The sequence below is a fragment of the Dichomitus squalens genome, assembly GCF_000275845.1.
Source record: "Dichomitus squalens LYAD-421 SS1 unplaced genomic scaffold DICSQscaffold_2, whole genome shotgun sequence".
Classification (NCBI taxonomy): Eukaryota; Fungi; Basidiomycota; class Agaricomycetes; order Polyporales; family Polyporaceae; genus Dichomitus; species Dichomitus squalens.
Window position 1 is genome coordinate 1,459,068 of NW_006766884.1, and position 13,853 is coordinate 1,472,920.

The 13,853-nt window shown below is 54.5% G+C and overlaps 7 protein-coding genes across 7 annotated transcripts; 3 read left to right on the forward strand and 4 right to left on the reverse strand.

The window, feature by feature from the left end:
* Window positions 1-86: 86 nt before the first annotated feature.
* On the reverse strand, window positions 87-1,634 carry DICSQDRAFT_152125 (cellobiohydrolaseII; the record flags this gene model as incomplete). Its single annotated transcript, XM_007361331.1, has 4 exons — window positions 1,520-1,634; window positions 1,391-1,457; window positions 1,195-1,333; window positions 87-1,133 (listed from the first exon to the last, which is right to left on the reverse strand). The coding sequence occupies exons 1-4, from the start codon at window positions 1,617-1,619 to the stop codon at window positions 87-89; spliced, it is 1,353 nt and encodes a 450-aa protein (XP_007361393.1). The 5' UTR covers window positions 1,620-1,634.
* A 958-nt stretch (window positions 1,635-2,592) lies between these two features.
* On the reverse strand, window positions 2,593-3,989 carry DICSQDRAFT_159159 (adaptin ear-binding coat-associated protein 1 NECAP-1). Its single transcript, XM_007361332.1, has 6 exons — window positions 3,889-3,989; window positions 3,690-3,833; window positions 3,625-3,630; window positions 3,424-3,573; window positions 3,351-3,371; window positions 2,593-3,291 (listed from the first exon to the last, which is right to left on the reverse strand). The coding sequence occupies exons 1-6, from the start codon at window positions 3,947-3,949 to the stop codon at window positions 3,020-3,022; spliced, it is 654 nt and encodes a 217-aa protein (XP_007361394.1). The 5' UTR covers window positions 3,950-3,989; the 3' UTR covers window positions 2,593-3,019.
* A 162-nt stretch (window positions 3,990-4,151) lies between these two features.
* DICSQDRAFT_78299 (uncharacterized protein) lies at window positions 4,152-5,473 on the forward strand. Its single transcript, XM_007361333.1, has 5 exons — window positions 4,152-4,463; window positions 4,524-4,600; window positions 4,668-5,044; window positions 5,094-5,189; window positions 5,247-5,473. The coding sequence occupies exons 1-5, from the start codon at window positions 4,194-4,196 to the stop codon at window positions 5,306-5,308; spliced, it is 882 nt and encodes a 293-aa protein (XP_007361395.1). The 5' UTR covers window positions 4,152-4,193; the 3' UTR covers window positions 5,309-5,473.
* Window positions 5,474-5,880: 407 nt separating this feature from the next.
* DICSQDRAFT_143489 (HAD IIID h) lies at window positions 5,881-7,512 on the forward strand (the record flags this gene model as incomplete). Its single annotated transcript, XM_007361334.1, has 10 exons — window positions 5,881-5,993; window positions 6,051-6,158; window positions 6,210-6,289; window positions 6,354-6,545; window positions 6,598-6,712; window positions 6,766-6,845; window positions 6,958-7,069; window positions 7,128-7,161; window positions 7,258-7,419; window positions 7,474-7,512. 10 exons carry the CDS (start codon window positions 5,881-5,883, stop codon window positions 7,510-7,512), a joined length of 1,035 nt encoding a protein of 344 aa, XP_007361396.1.
* A 748-nt stretch (window positions 7,513-8,260) lies between these two features.
* On the forward strand, window positions 8,261-9,534 carry DICSQDRAFT_132280 (uncharacterized protein). Its single transcript, XM_007361335.1, has 4 exons — window positions 8,261-8,512; window positions 8,586-8,853; window positions 8,929-9,365; window positions 9,417-9,534. Exons 1-4 carry the CDS (start codon window positions 8,363-8,365, stop codon window positions 9,501-9,503), a joined length of 942 nt encoding a protein of 313 aa, XP_007361397.1. The 5' UTR covers window positions 8,261-8,362; the 3' UTR covers window positions 9,504-9,534.
* A 733-nt stretch (window positions 9,535-10,267) lies between these two features.
* Window positions 10,268-12,088, reverse strand: DICSQDRAFT_49593 (alpha/beta-hydrolase; the record flags this gene model as incomplete). The annotated part of the gene is made up of 5 exons (XM_007361336.1): window positions 10,268-10,513; window positions 10,569-11,222; window positions 11,275-11,493; window positions 11,547-11,805; window positions 11,868-12,088. 5 exons carry the CDS (start codon window positions 12,086-12,088, stop codon window positions 10,268-10,270), a joined length of 1,599 nt encoding a protein of 532 aa, XP_007361398.1.
* Window positions 12,089-12,447: 359 nt separating this feature from the next.
* Window positions 12,448-12,986, reverse strand: DICSQDRAFT_152131 (uncharacterized protein; the record flags this gene model as incomplete). Its single annotated transcript, XM_007361337.1, has 1 exon — window positions 12,448-12,986. A coding segment is annotated over exon 1 (231 nt), but the record flags the coding sequence as incomplete, so codon positions are not given.
* Between the last annotated feature and the right edge of the window lie 867 nt (window positions 12,987-13,853).

Below are 13,853 nucleotides of genomic sequence, written 5' to 3' on the forward strand. Positions count from 1 at the left end.
AGAGCGGAAGAAGACCATAGATTTTGAGAGGTACACTACACATAGATACAACAGATGCGACCATCGATACACTCAGAAGGCACGTTTTACAGCGGGGGGTTCGCCTGGGAGACGAGGGTCTCGAAGTATGTCTGGAACCAGGTACCAGCCTCGGGCGCGGGCTGCGTGGCGTCGGAGAGCGAGCACGTCGAGTCGTAGCGCGGCGACGAGGAGTTCGAGGTACCGTCTGACTCGCCTCCGGGCTTGACGAAGACGATCGCGTCGATGTACGAGTTGCCGGTGTCCGTCGTCGGACGCGTGCCGAAGCCGGCGCCCTTGATGTTGCACCAGTCGCCCCATTGCTGACGCAGGTTCTGCTGGCCGGCGCGGCCCTGGTCGACGATGAACTGCGCGGGGAAGCCGGCGGACGCGAGCATCGGCGCGAGCGCGTTGATGTAGTGCGACTCGTCGTAATTCGGGTTGCCCTGGGTGATCGGGTCGGGCGAGGCCGCGGTGAGCGCGTTGTAGTTGGCAACGTTGGTCGCGAGGCCCCGGACGAACGGAGAGCTGTTGGCGGACTGGTACATCTGCGTGAAGAGCGTCGCCGCGGGCTGGATGTTCGCGGGCCAGCCCAGCCAGCCAGCGTGGCCGGCGTCCATGTACTGGTAAACGCCGACGGACGAGAGCTGCTGCAGAGCGTAGGTGACGCATGCCTTGTAGGTGGACTCGGCGTTGGCGCACTTTTGCACGTTCAGGTTCGTGACGAGGTTCGCAAGCGAGTCGGGCTCGATGACCGCGACGACGCGCACGTCGGGGTACTGCTTGATCTGCGCAACAATCTGGTCGATGTAGTCGTAGTAGTTCTGCTCGCCGTTGTCGGCGATGCTGAACTCGCCATTGGATGCCTTCGCAGCGCAGTCACGGTCGGGGAGGTCATAGACGACAATCTGGACGAGCTGCTTCTGGCCAGTGCTGTTCTGGATCGATGACGCATCTGCGAGGTAGGTACCGAGGTCGGGGACCTTCGCAACCTGGTCGAGCCAAGTGAAAGTCGGGATGTTCGCAACACTCGCGGCCTTGGCAGCCAAGGTCGCATCAGTGATGTTAGCGGCAGCCGCCTGCACCTCAGCAGCGTAGTAGGGGCTCAGGTAGGGCTATGTCAGGTTCGCTGCTCAGACTCTCGTGAACAGCAAATCTATGCCTTGGTGTACATACCGTGTAGCCAACGAATGGGTTGCCTGCAGCCGGGGTGGTCGAAGGAGCAGAGCCGCCGCTCGAGGTCGATGTAGGTCTTGTCGTGGACGAAACAGTGCTGGAGGGCGCGGACGTCGTGCCGGGGGCACTGGAGCCAGGACTAAAAGCCAGACAGTCAACATCCCAGTGTTGCTCAGGCAGGCATAACAACACCTACATGCACTGCGAGTAGTAGTCATTCAGCTCAGTGCAAACCGAGCCAGATGCGCAGGTCGTAGCACCAGCTGCGGAAGGAGAACGGTGGGTCAGCCCGCGTCTTGACTTAGTAGGTATAAAGTATACTCACTCCAGCCAATACCACCGCACTGTCCCCAGACGGGAGACTGGGCGTAGGAAACGGCGGGGAGAACCGTGAGGAGGGCGCAGAGTGTCGCAAACTTGGACATCTTGGTTGACCGGGGTTGAGAGGGTCTGTGATCCTGGTGTCTACTTCTGTCGACAGGATGTTATATAGCTGGTATCCGACCTCGGAACGAGCATCATACGGAACACTCAGAATATCCGGCGAACAACCGAGGAGAGGGTGCGGAAAGACGTCGGGGCAGCTCAGTGGTCGACGTGGACGGGGTCGGGAACAGGTCATGGGACTCGCTATTCCCCCGCTCCGATCCATCAAAGCGAGTACAAGCGACCAGTTGCCTGGTACGACGACCGTAACACAAGGTCGGCACATGTTCGGAGGAGGTCCTTGGCGAAGACGACGGGAGGACCACAAGCTCTGTTTTTCCGCCAGACGCGAGGAAGCTCTGTAGCAATGGTGGGACGGAGTGGAGATCGAGCAAAGACAGATGCCTATGGCATGCGTCGTTCGGATCGAGTTCGCGACGTCCACGGGAGTATTGACGAGAGTTCGAGTAATTGGTACCTTTCAGGTGAGGTAGCTGATGGTGACCAGAAACAACGAGCGCCAGGGTGCCCCATCTCCGCCAACCGCGCGGATGAGCTTGACTGACCGCTCAAGTAGAGCGACCCATGGGCCGGCTACGAGTGTGATAGGCAGGTGATTACTGACGGGTCTTCCGCATCATCCACGGCGGAGCACTCTCTAGTACAAGTGCTTGGCCGCGTGGGCTGCACAAGCAAGAGCCGGAAATAACAAGCGAACCCGTGCCCCAAGTAGGAACCTTGTGATCTTCGCGGTACTTGACTTCTTTCACACCGACATCACTGACTTTCGGTGCCTATTGGAAGGGCGTAGTTGACTTATCATATAGATCTCCCGACTTCATCTTCCGTGACATGTGCGACGACGGCGATTTCGCTTGGTTGATGAAATTGACACATATTTGCTGCTTGTTCATCTCTGGACAAGCACTTGTGCTACCGATGCCATAGTGTAGAGAGCAATTGCTCGCGGCAGTGAATATAAGTATTTGCAGGTTGGAAGTGCGAGTTCGGATAAATCTGAGCACAAGCAGGAAGCTGCGAGAAATGGAAGACCAAGTGCCGGAGAACCCCTGGGTTGTACGGTCTGGGTATAGCTCGAGGAACGTGGGTCGCAGCGCGAGCGGTAGGCTATCACCGAAACCCGGAGATGCCCCTTAAGGTCGGTGAACAGCGTTGCAGCGTCGAATGTTCAAGTCGTGCATGGACAAGGTCACGATGATCTTCCGGTATTGTAGCCTATTATGTAGAGTGCATCCCGCGATGCGGTGACGCCGTCAGTCCAATGAAGCCCGACAACTGGAGAAGATCGCGTCAACGATCTAGAAGAATCCGCGGAGGACAATCGGAAAGAAAACCCAAGCAAGCGCGATGTGTAATGTACATGATGCAGAGGACAAGGTTACCGCTTCCTTGGCGCACTAGGAGGCGGGGGAAGAAGCGCAGGGATACCACCACTGCCAGATGAGAGCCCTGAGCCACCAAGGCCATCGCCTAGGAGGTTCAGTCCCGAAGTATTGTCATTGGATGGCTTGTTTGCCTTGCCGGGGATGGAGATCGAGAACGTCTGGCCTTCTTTCAGGGTGTAGTCCTTCTTCGGACCGGCGGGTACATGAGGAGAAGGCTGGTTGGCTGGAGATTCAGCAGGGTTCTTCAACGCTCGCCACCGTCTAGGAAGCACAGAATAAGTCGGTAGGTGTTCCGGGCCTTGCGCAGTGTCGCGACTTACTTAGTGTAGTCCTGCAGCGCCACATCTGCAACAAGTTTCAGTCATCACAGGACAATTGAAGACGTCTAAAGACGTACTGAAGTCAAAGCTGTCTGATCGCTCCAGGAAACCCATCCCGATGTATGCTCTCCGACCGTTGTCCTCTACTCGTACGACAAAGTATCGCGAAGAGTCAAGGACAGCCTCTACGCATGGCTTGGCTGGGTCATAGTCAGCCTTAGCGAAGACTATAAGACCACGTCAGATCTTGGAGTGGGTGCAGACTCTAGTGAACCTACGTTCACCTAGGAGCAGCGCAAGTCAACTTTCAGAGAATATACAATGATGTTCACAGTGCACTCACCGGTAGTCGCATCTTCAAACTGCAAAGCCACGCCCGAATTGCGCTCAACGATACGAATCCGGCCCTTCCATAACGGCTGCGCCAAATCACCCCATTCCTGCGCTCGATGCCCTTCGTTGGCCTTCAGAGGCGGGATCTTGTACACTACACCGTACGCGTGATGAGTGGGATCGCAGCTACTAGACGACGCCGGGCTGACCTGAGACTTCACGACCAATGTAGAGGATGCTCTCGATCTCATCTTCCTTGAACTCGTCCATGGTGTGCAAATGCGTGACGGGGTCACTGGGGGACGATTTGCAACGTAGAGTCGGCGTTCAGAACAGCCTTTGCCGCACTGGTCCGCGGGAGGCGCGCAATCATGAAGGCGCCCATTTAAGTCGGCACGTGGACACTATATGTGCATTGGCGTCTATACATACGTCGTCCTTGCTTGCTCTTCCCGCCTCCATATAGTTCTTTGCGTGTGCATTTTCCCCCAATTCACCTGTGGGAGACTTACAGATGACCGGACCACCTACTCCCCCGCCATCTAGCGCGACTGAGATTCAGGATGCGGCTCGCACGACAATGATCCCGCCACAAGCAGCGGCAGCTGCACCCGATCCTGTGGCACCCGTTGCCCAGCCCGCACCTGAGCCAGTACAAGCTCCCGCCGACGTCGTGGCTACTAACAAGACCTCATATGAGCTACTGTTTCCGAGCATTGTAACGCTGGCACGGAATGGAGACCTTCGGGATCTGATTGGGCTAGCGGAACACGGAGATCTGACCGTATGTGTTTATTCAACGATGCCATGCGTGCCCCATCTTCAGCTTATATCAAATGCATAGGGCGGAGATGATGCAGATCATACGCGACTGTTTTTGGTTGTGCCTTTGGTGCTCGCATACATGATCAGGGACGAGCTGTATGTTATGCCTTCAACTCAGTTCGTACCCGAATTCACGCCAATGCTCAATTGACTCGGTCGATAGTACTCCCGCACGTTACGCGCTCATCAGACTTCCCAACGCGTTGTCTTCGCTCCCGATTACTCAATCGCTCTTTGGTCTCCTGGCCTCCGTTTCGGAGCGCAAATTTAGTCAGATCTATACTAGAGCTGAGGCGCTACGCAATATAGTCTCGGAACCAGGCTTCCCTAATCCAGAGCTTGGTCAAGTCCTCGCTGGGATGATCGATGCATTCGTTGGCAAGTATCCTACGCTGATAGTAAATTCTACAGTAGCTGAACCATCATGTGTAGAATCTTTCCGGAAGAAGACGTTCGCTCTACTGGCCAGGGCGTATACCTCACTTTCCCTGCCGCTCGCGCAGACATACCTGGGATATACTGCCGAACAGGTCGTGAACGGTGAGTGTTCGTTTTTTCTGCGCAAGCGTAGGTGTTGACGTTGGGGCAGTGGCTGTTCTGGCTGGATGGGACTTTCATGAGACAACGTATACCCTGACGCCACCGAAACAAGCAACCTCAAGCGCTCGCCTTGCAGTAGATTCTGGTACGTTACATTTTCGTATACCTGCTAGGAAAAAGCTGTAACTGATCGTTATGCCAGTGCCTTCATCTTTGATGGCGCTGAACCTGGTTGTGGAAAGTGTCGCAAATCTAGAAGCGTAGGAAACGGCCGCACGGCAATGAGAGGTGTATGATTCCGTCAGCGTGTATGATCTCCTGTATACTAGTGACCGTCTCGAGTTCTTGTGGTACGGACACCGTATCGAGCATGCTGCATGTACCCTTACCCCGGCATTTCGCGCTAGGCAGCTAAGTAGAGTGCTGAGATGGTTATCCGCTCCAGACGTCGGCAGGTGCCTTGCCGAAAGCAGCTAGGCGGGCCAGCAAGCGCCTTGGTATTTGTATCTGAGATCTGGGGTAACCCGATCACAAGTCGCAACCAAACCACGAGTTCAGCATCCTCAACTCGCGCACGCGGCCCTCATCGTTGCGCATCATCATCCAAACCATCTGAAGACCTCTTCGTCAGCTCATCTTGGATACTCAGAGCGACGCCTCGCATACAGTGAACCTCGTACATGTGCAACTAACTGCCAAGACGACATCGTGAACATCTGACACAGTTCAGCATGAGTTCCGAAGCCGCACGACGAGCAGAAGAAGGGCCAGTCGCATCCAACACAACAGTCACTGTGCAGGTTCGTCGTTTATGCTTGGAGAGGGGTGCCCCTGACATGATGCGGTCTCAGGTTGATCCTGCAGAAACGGACCAGAACGAGACATGGATCCATCTCCAGTTCACATGGAGCGGGAAGCCATTCGAGTTGGACATTGCAGAGTCCGACAGGTAGGCAAAGTGCCGTCGAAAACGCTTTCGGACTTGATGTGGATACTCTTCTTGCAGAGTCTTTGACTTGAAGGCGGCGCTTATGAGCCTGACGGATGTGCCACCGGAACGTCAGAAAATCCTTGGTCTCGTCAAGGGCAAGCTGCCTACTGACGATGAAAGAATGTGAGCTTACGAGCTCCCCCCTGAAATCCGCTCGGGCTGAAGTCCTGCCAGCGGTGACCTTAAGCTCTTCAGCGGCAAGAAATTCACACTCGTGGGCACACCTCAAGGACACGAGATCAAAGATCCACACGGTGGGCAAGCTGATTTTCGATTACATAGTTCGTGGTCTGTGCCGACGTCCGAAATTTCGTGTAGACCTGGAGTTTTTGCCTGACGTGATAAACGACCTCGACGTGGACTTCAGCGCAAACCCGGCGGCAGCGGCAGCGTACATAAACGATCAACGCAATCGTCGTAAGGTTAAGGAGTACACCGAGAAACTTCAAGTCAACATCATCAACCCATTACGGGAAGGGAAACGACTACTAGTTCTAGATATTGATTACAGTCGGTTGCATTCGCCTTGACAAGCAGTCTCCCAGCCTAACAAAGTATGTAGCGATCTTAGACACCAAGCCCCTCACGTCGGGTGCCTTGCCTCCACAAGAATGTGCGCGACCAGGTCTTCACGAGTTCCTGGAAGCAGTATACCCCTATTATGACATCTGCATATGGTACCTTTCCCCACTTTTCCGCCCCTGATACAGCTTTGAGCGTCTGAGTGTAGGTCGCAGACGAGCTGGATCTGGCTGGAGACCAAACTCGTTGAGCTAGGGATTGTCGGCGGCGTCAGGAACTACCGGGTGAGTGCCTCAGGATTCAACCCATGACAATCAGCTAACAAAGAGTGTGCATCCCACAGATAGCGTTCGGTGCGTAAGTTGCCGGATCCCACATCATTTTTTCCTTATTGCCGCAGTGACAGTCCTAGACAAAACATCCATGTTCACGGTGTTCTCCGTGAAGGATGGAAAGCCGTACAAGCACTCAGTGAAAGCGCTTGAGATTATATGGAAACGTTTCCCTCAATAGTAAGTGACTGTGTTATTATCCGGCGGCATGAGTCCATTTCGTGTGAATCTTTACTAGTTCGGCAAGAAACACGATCCATGTCGACGACCTGGTGAGTACAATTCCTCGATCCTCTCATTACTCGTCGCCAGCAATTGCTATATATACTCTGCGATCATCTTTTTGTCCTTCCCGCCATGCTGTATAGGGGAGGAACTTTGCACTCAATCCGAAGGAAGGCCTGAAAATATCGGCATTCAAGAACGCGCACACTGAACAAGCAAGGGCAGATAGAGAACTTAGCAAACTTGGGATTTATCTAGTTCACATAGCGACCAGTTGCGAAGACTTCCGCGAAGCAAATCACGCTGTAAGCCCGTATGTCCTCTTTTCTGTGGAATGCTCTGTTCACTGTCGTATACAGCGATGGAAGGATGTTGTGAAGGCCTTCCCGCCCCCATGATCTGTAGACGTACCTCAGACGCCCTACTAGCTCCCCGTGTGTAAGGACGTCGCCGCTTGGCATCCCTAAGACTCGATAGTGCGAGTCATGTCCTTGGAAATTGTCTTGACAACACGTCGATCTTGAATTTTTGATACGGACGGTGGACACCATGCCACTCTACACTCGGTAATAGGTTGACAGGTGATACACTATTGAAGTCCGCGATTGCCACAATATGCTCTTCCGAACTCACAGGCCCGAGGACTTCTTTAAATTACAACAAATGCGTACCCGGGAAGTGCTCCGTGCTGGATGCGACGCAGTGCTGCAGATGCCTAGGCTTACGCGCCGGTGTTCGGTAGCAAGCGACTAAATCAGAACCCCTGGTGGCGCTTCGGGATGTGGCCGACTATTTGACTGCGGGCATTGTAACCAGCGGGCCATTAGCGACCAGCCCATCACAGAGGCACGCAGTCGACAAGGCAGACTCGGAGGTACAGTATGGAACCTCATTAATGCCAATTGCAATGATTGCTTGAGGTGCGTCCACTTTCACGCATGTACTAACACAATATCTTGTTTGAACTATGTTAGCGAAGACGCAACGCCACCATCGCTCTGAGCTGCTCTCGTGTGGTGTGCGTGTGTGATATGATAGTTCGGCCCGACAGAGGTCACCTGAGGTCACTCGCGCCGTCCTTGCACAGCATTGTATATGGGTTCTTTTATTACAACCATGATCTCACTTGCCCGGCCCCATGTTATCCGACGACCGGTCAGAATCAGCCGTATGCCAATTTCGTGCAGCTTTCCGGCCACCAGCGCAACAACGTTTACATTCTATTACTCGACCACTCGCGCATCCACGATGTCGTCAAGGCCTGCTGCAGGCATTGTACAATCACGACCGACCCCTCAAGCCCCGAGGCCGTCGGCGACTGCCATCGTCGTTAACTCTCAGAACGAGGTGTTGCTTGTCCACAGAAATCCCAAGTCGTCGTCGTTTGCTAACGCACATGTGAGTCGAAATCCTCTGATTAGGCAAAGCTTTGTACGTCTGGTGTTGATGAACCCTGTACTCCTGGTGACAGGTGTTTCCGGGAGGAAATTACGACAAGAAGCAAGACGAAGGCCAAGGACTGCCGTTTACCGCAATTCGAGAAGTCTTCGAGGAATCCGGCCTCCTTCTGGTCCATCCCTCTAGCTCCGGCTTGCCTATTGACGCGGAGCTGGACAAAGCTCGCGAGGCCATCCACGCCCAGAAGCGTCTCTTGAACGATTTCTTGATTGAACATGATCTCAAACCTAATGTTGAGGGTCTTTTGCCCTTCACCACGTGGATTACGCCGCCAATCTATCCCAAGTGTGTTTTAATCCATGGTTCTCCCGTCGTTTCCCTGAGGACTGAACACTAACCAGGCATTCCCATCTATTCCAGGCGATTCCGGACACAGTTTTATGTCACATTCTTAGATGAGACACGTTCAGCGGGATTCTCGTCTGGGGACAAGCAAGAACGTCTTCCCACCCCTGACGGCGGACAAGAGGTCATCGAGGCGCGCTTTGTGCATCCTACAAAGGCACTCGAGGAGTTCTATTCTGAGCGCATCACACTCTTCCCACCGCAATTCTACCTCTTGACAACCTTGTCCAGCCTCCTCGAGGGGCCGCGCAACACTCCGGAACAGCGCGAGCGCGTTCGGGCGCTATCGAACGGAGCCTTCGGGCAGATGGTCATCAATCCCCGCGTAATCCGCGACAAGGATGCCGAGGCGGAGGGTTACAAGGTCATTACATACGAGGGGGACGAAGCGAATGGAGGCTCACCTGGCCGACGTCACCGATGCCGACTGAAGTTTGGTCAAGGAGGGGTAAGTCGCGCCGCTCCTTTAGGACTTGCCGTCCGCTGATAGTGTCTGCAGTCTGCCACGTACATTACTCTCGAGCGCAACTTCGACATATTCACTGAGATAGAGAGCCATCTATTCTCCGCGCCTGCCAAGCTCTGACATATCTCGCATGGATTGTACGCTACCTCTCAGGACGATTTTGTACTGCGGGGCCATCTGTATCCTACGTTCCACAGTCATATCCAGTCTCGTACATGACACACTGCGTTTCGACAGGACCTGGGCGTGTGGCATGTCACAGGATACCGGTAGCTCAAGTATCTGTGACCTGTATGGCTGTGCTTATTCGTCAACGTTTCCGATGTTGGACGAGCTTGTCCGCAGTACACGAACAGAACTTTTGGCATCGTGAGGATCAGGCACATCCGGATAGTACAACGTCACATATGTGTAATCAGCAAGGCTACAAATTAGTACCACAACAGACGAGGTAGAACGTGGGCTGATGCTACAGAGGGGCCATGGGGCGCGAGCGTACCCCGAGAGAAACGTTATGGATACATGTCGAGTCGTGTCAAACTAGGAAGCCAAAGTCAAGTGAAGCACAAAACCCCAGAACAAATGTATACCGTGCCATGGAAAGCAGTGCAATAAGGCAATGTCAATTGAAGAGGGGAACTCGGGGTGAGCAGCAAGCCAAGTTCAAGGTGAACGACGAGCACAACACCGAAGAATTAGGGTACTGAAAGCTGAGAAACAAGGAACCGGATTAGAAGGCGTTGTATAAGTGATCGCAGTCGTCATGGAAGAACAAGGTCGTGAATCCCTTGAGAACAAGGCCAAGGAGTTTTGGTAGGAATTTGACAAGCAAGAGCGTGAGTTAACCGTCGTAACCGTCTCGTTCTAAAGGGTGATGGCTTAGTTCAGAGGTTGAAGACCTGGTAGTCATACTGGACGAAGTTGCCCCAGTAGCTGGTGTTGCACGCGCCGACAGTCGCCAGGCCCGACGCGCCTAGGTTGATGGCATTGACGTTGTCGGTACCGGCAACGCTCCAGGTCGCAAAGCCGTTGGCATTGGGGGACCCGGTGTGAAGGAAGCTGTTGTAGCGCGCCTGTATCTCGGTAACGAGTGCAGATTGTGCGGACGTCGGGTTTTGGACAGTCCCAAACTACAGAGACCATCAGTCAGAATTTGGAGACAGAAGCAGTCACGCTGAGACTTACTAGAATCTCGATATCATCCTGGTGGCAGACAGAGCCGCCGGCGGTGCAGAAGGGAACCTCGTCGTTACCGGGGTAAGTCGCGCCGACCAGATACTCCCCGACATATGCCTTCCCGCCGGCGCCGACCCAATTACGCGCGAACGTCCAAGTTGCGCAGCGCCATATCTGGTCAGTACCGAGCTCCTCGAGCTGCGGGCGCTGGTCGGGGTCAACGCCATTGACGGCCGGAGAAACGGCGTAAACGGCAGTATTGAGGATGCGCGATGTCCGCGGGCTACCGAATGTGAATTGCACAAGTTGCTCGTACAGCGAGGTGTCGACGGAGTCGGGGAAGCCGCCGTAGATGGTCGGCCCTGCCTCATTGCGAACGGTGGAGACGATGATCGGCTTCGACTGCTGAGGGAAGCTGGCGGTCAGGTCGAGCGGATTCGTGATCAGTTGACCGTCGCGGACGGGCCGAATCGGTTCCGATGCACCAGCGGCAGGATCAAGCTCGTTGTTCGCCGCGGCGTCAAGTAGGTCATTCTGAGCGGACATAATGGCGTCCAAAGACAGCGAGTTCAGACAAGATGTATCGGTGGTACTGCAGTTGAGACTCTGCGTGAAGTTACCGAGTACTTCTTGGTGAACATTGGGAGAAAGGAAGCCAAAGTCCTTACAGGACGTCAATAACACAGTACTCGAGAGCGTTCGAGAATGGACACACCATGGGATCGGAGTGCAGAGCCGCTGATTGGAATAGCATGGACGCCGACGGCACAGCAAGGAGCGCCCTGACCATGTTGGCACCGGCACTCTGCCCCGCGATAGTGATCTTCGACGAGGAGCCGCCGAAGCTTGGGACTACTACCTGCAAGAATGCAAGAGCGTTCATGACGTCCTTCACCGCGAGGTTGTATCCGCCGTTCGGCTGCAGGAACCCGAGCTGATGGCACGATGAGCTCTAACACGAAGTAATATTGCGGTAACAGTACTTACAGCACCGAGACGGTACTGGATGACTGCGACGATGGATTGGGTGGCAGCAGCAAGCTTCGAACCATCTAAACCAGGGCCAGTTGCCGAGCCTGAGACGAACGAGCCCCCATGGATCCACGTGAACGTCGGCGCGTTCGCGGGTAGCGAAGCCGGGACGTAGAGGATCATAGACAAGCAGTCCTCAGTGCCGATCGTGTTACCGTTGTCATCGCTCTGCACGCACGGCACAGGTAGCGCCGTGACATCGGAAGAGCCGTTTCTACGAGTGAATGCATGTCAGCAGCGTGATCGCGGCGAAACCGAAAATAGGCAATGGCGTACGGGAGCTCCCATGTAGTAGACACCGTGGAAGGCTGCCAACGCGAGGCAGACGCGTATTTAACAGCGAACCGTGTTGCACCCGCGTTGTCCGAAGTTCCCTGCGCAGTGCCAATAGGCGTGTTCACAGAGTTCGTACCCCCGGTACTTTGGCGGGGACAAAGGGCCTTTGAGATCTTCGGAGACAGCTTGCAGAGCTCGGTCTTCCAGTTGTAGGGAGGCATGGCCACATGCAGCGGAAGAGCTGTCGCCCAAGACGCGAGAAGGAGAGAAAAGACCAAGGACTGGATGCCGAACATGATTGCCCTATAGGACCGGAAGGCAATAAGGTAGAGTTGAAGAGTCCAAAGTCTATGCAAGGGCGGCGGGGCACAGCTGCCTGAGGGCCAAGATTGTTGCCGGGGTTTATATGGAAGAGCTGGCCGGCGGCCCTTCGTCAGCGATGCAGATTAGGATACGGGAGACTCTAGAAAAAGAGAGACAGGGGAAGATGACGGTAAGGAACAGAGACTGTGTGATACATACGACCTGGATGACATGCCTGGGATTTTGACTAGATGGAGAACAATGCCCGCCGAGCACAGAATCTCTGGCAGGTGGAAGGTTGCTTGCTCTTCCTAACACGTGGGCCATCATCTTGCTCGCTTGCCTTATATGGCACCCCCCTTGTTCCGTGATTGGGAGGCGTCCTCTCCAGCGTCCTTGGTGAGCTCGACTTCTTCTTGTTCGTGCCTGCCCCAAGCAAGCGTGCCTTGCGCATGCACTTACGGCGGAGACCAGGATTATCCTCGGCATCCATTCCCGCCTGAGCATCATCAGTGATCACCGGCCACCTAACCAGCGTGGGCGCCAACAGAGACGGCGGCAAAGAACCACGCCCAAATATGTTGTACAAACACGGGTGATCTGTGCTTGCCCTCGACCTGACGAGGATAGACCATGGCGACTTGGCCTTGGAGCTCGTGTGATGGACCCCTGTGCGCTTCCAGGCGTCCCTGGCATGGTCCGGATTCACATTCCACGTACCAGTATCTTCTGTGATATATCACCATCGATTCCGGGCCATATGGTTCGTAATTGAATCATCAGAGGCTGGGAATCCCGAAGACGGCTTGTTTTGTTGATATCGACCCTGCGGCAGTTGAGCGCGTGCAGTCACTCTGAAGGGAAGGTTGTATAACGCGAGCGTGATTGAGCCAAACTTATGGAATTCCGGTAGAGTTCGCAGCCGTAACGCAGCGCCGAGTGTGTACAAGGATGTAATGCGGTGCTGTCAATAATGGCATGGGATGCCGCTCACCCGGCCGGATGAGCGCGCCACCGTACTCACGAGCTGGGATGGTGCATGAGATCTTCGAAGTTGATAGGCATGCGCGGATTATTGGCTGTACCTGACGCCGAATGCGGGCCGTCAGCGGAGACGCAACAACATGGTCAGACAAACCGGAAGAGATGTGGTCTCAGGGCAGCGCCGCGACTGTTGTCAGGCTTGAATATAACTGCGAGACAAGGGTTATATGAGAAACAAGGACGTCCTCTACAAATGGTTGAACGGCAACGGTGGCCGTGGGTTGAAGGAAAAGGGGTAGCACACCGCAACCCCACTTCTGCAGGCAAAGGGTCAGCGGCGACCCAGTTGCACCCTTATACTGTGAGTGCCTAAAGATGAATCAAGAATGTGCCCAGAGTGCCTGGAGACGTTCAGTTCCTTGTTACCGTTCTGTTTACATATGCGACAAGAAGTGGCACAGTGATCCAAGTTCAGGTAGCAATGTATCCCTTGTCTGGTACTCTATGATTGTCAATGCTCCATCCTTGCACGAAAGTTAAGAGACCTGGTACCCTATTGCATAGACCAGTATTTCAACAGTCTGTTTCTGCCGGGTGGTTTTCCATAGCGGACTCCAGCTGGTGGTTAGTACCTTGGTGCGAATCTCCGACTGTAAGCAGCCGGTTTATACACAACTAGGATATTGAAGACCTGTGGAT

Bases quoted from the DNA above. Each gene is read 5' to 3' on its own strand.
- DICSQDRAFT_78299 (XM_007361333.1), top strand. From the start codon at position 4,194: ATGACCGGACCACCTACTCCCCCGCCATCTAGCGCGACTGAGATTCAG. The intron at 4,601-4,667 runs GTATGTTATGCC...CTCGGTCGATAG, and splicing joins TACATGATCAGGGACGAGCT to TACTCCCGCACGTTACGCGC. The intron at 5,190-5,246 runs GTACGTTACATT...TCGTTATGCCAG, and splicing joins TCGCCTTGCAGTAGATTCTG to TGCCTTCATCTTTGATGGCG.
- DICSQDRAFT_159159 (XM_007361332.1), bottom strand. From the start codon at position 3,949: ATGGACGAGTTCAAGGAAGATGAGATCGAGAGCATCCTCTACATTGGT. The intron at 3,834-3,888 runs GTCAGCCCGGCG...CGTACGGTGTAG, and splicing joins CATTGGTCGTGAAGTCTCAG to TGTACAAGATCCCGCCTCTG. The intron at 3,372-3,423 runs GTACGTCTTTAG...AACTTGTTGCAG, and splicing joins ATCAGACAGCTTTGACTTCA to ATGTGGCGCTGCAGGACTAC.
- DICSQDRAFT_132280 (XM_007361335.1), top strand. From the start codon at position 8,363: ATGTCGTCAAGGCCTGCTGCAGGCATTGTACAATCACGACCGACCCCT. The intron at 8,513-8,585 runs GTGAGTCGAAAT...TCCTGGTGACAG, and splicing joins CGTCGTTTGCTAACGCACAT to GTGTTTCCGGGAGGAAATTA. The intron at 8,854-8,928 runs CCAAGTGTGTTT...TTCCCATCTATT, and splicing joins GATTACGCCGCCAATCTATC to CCAGGCGATTCCGGACACAG.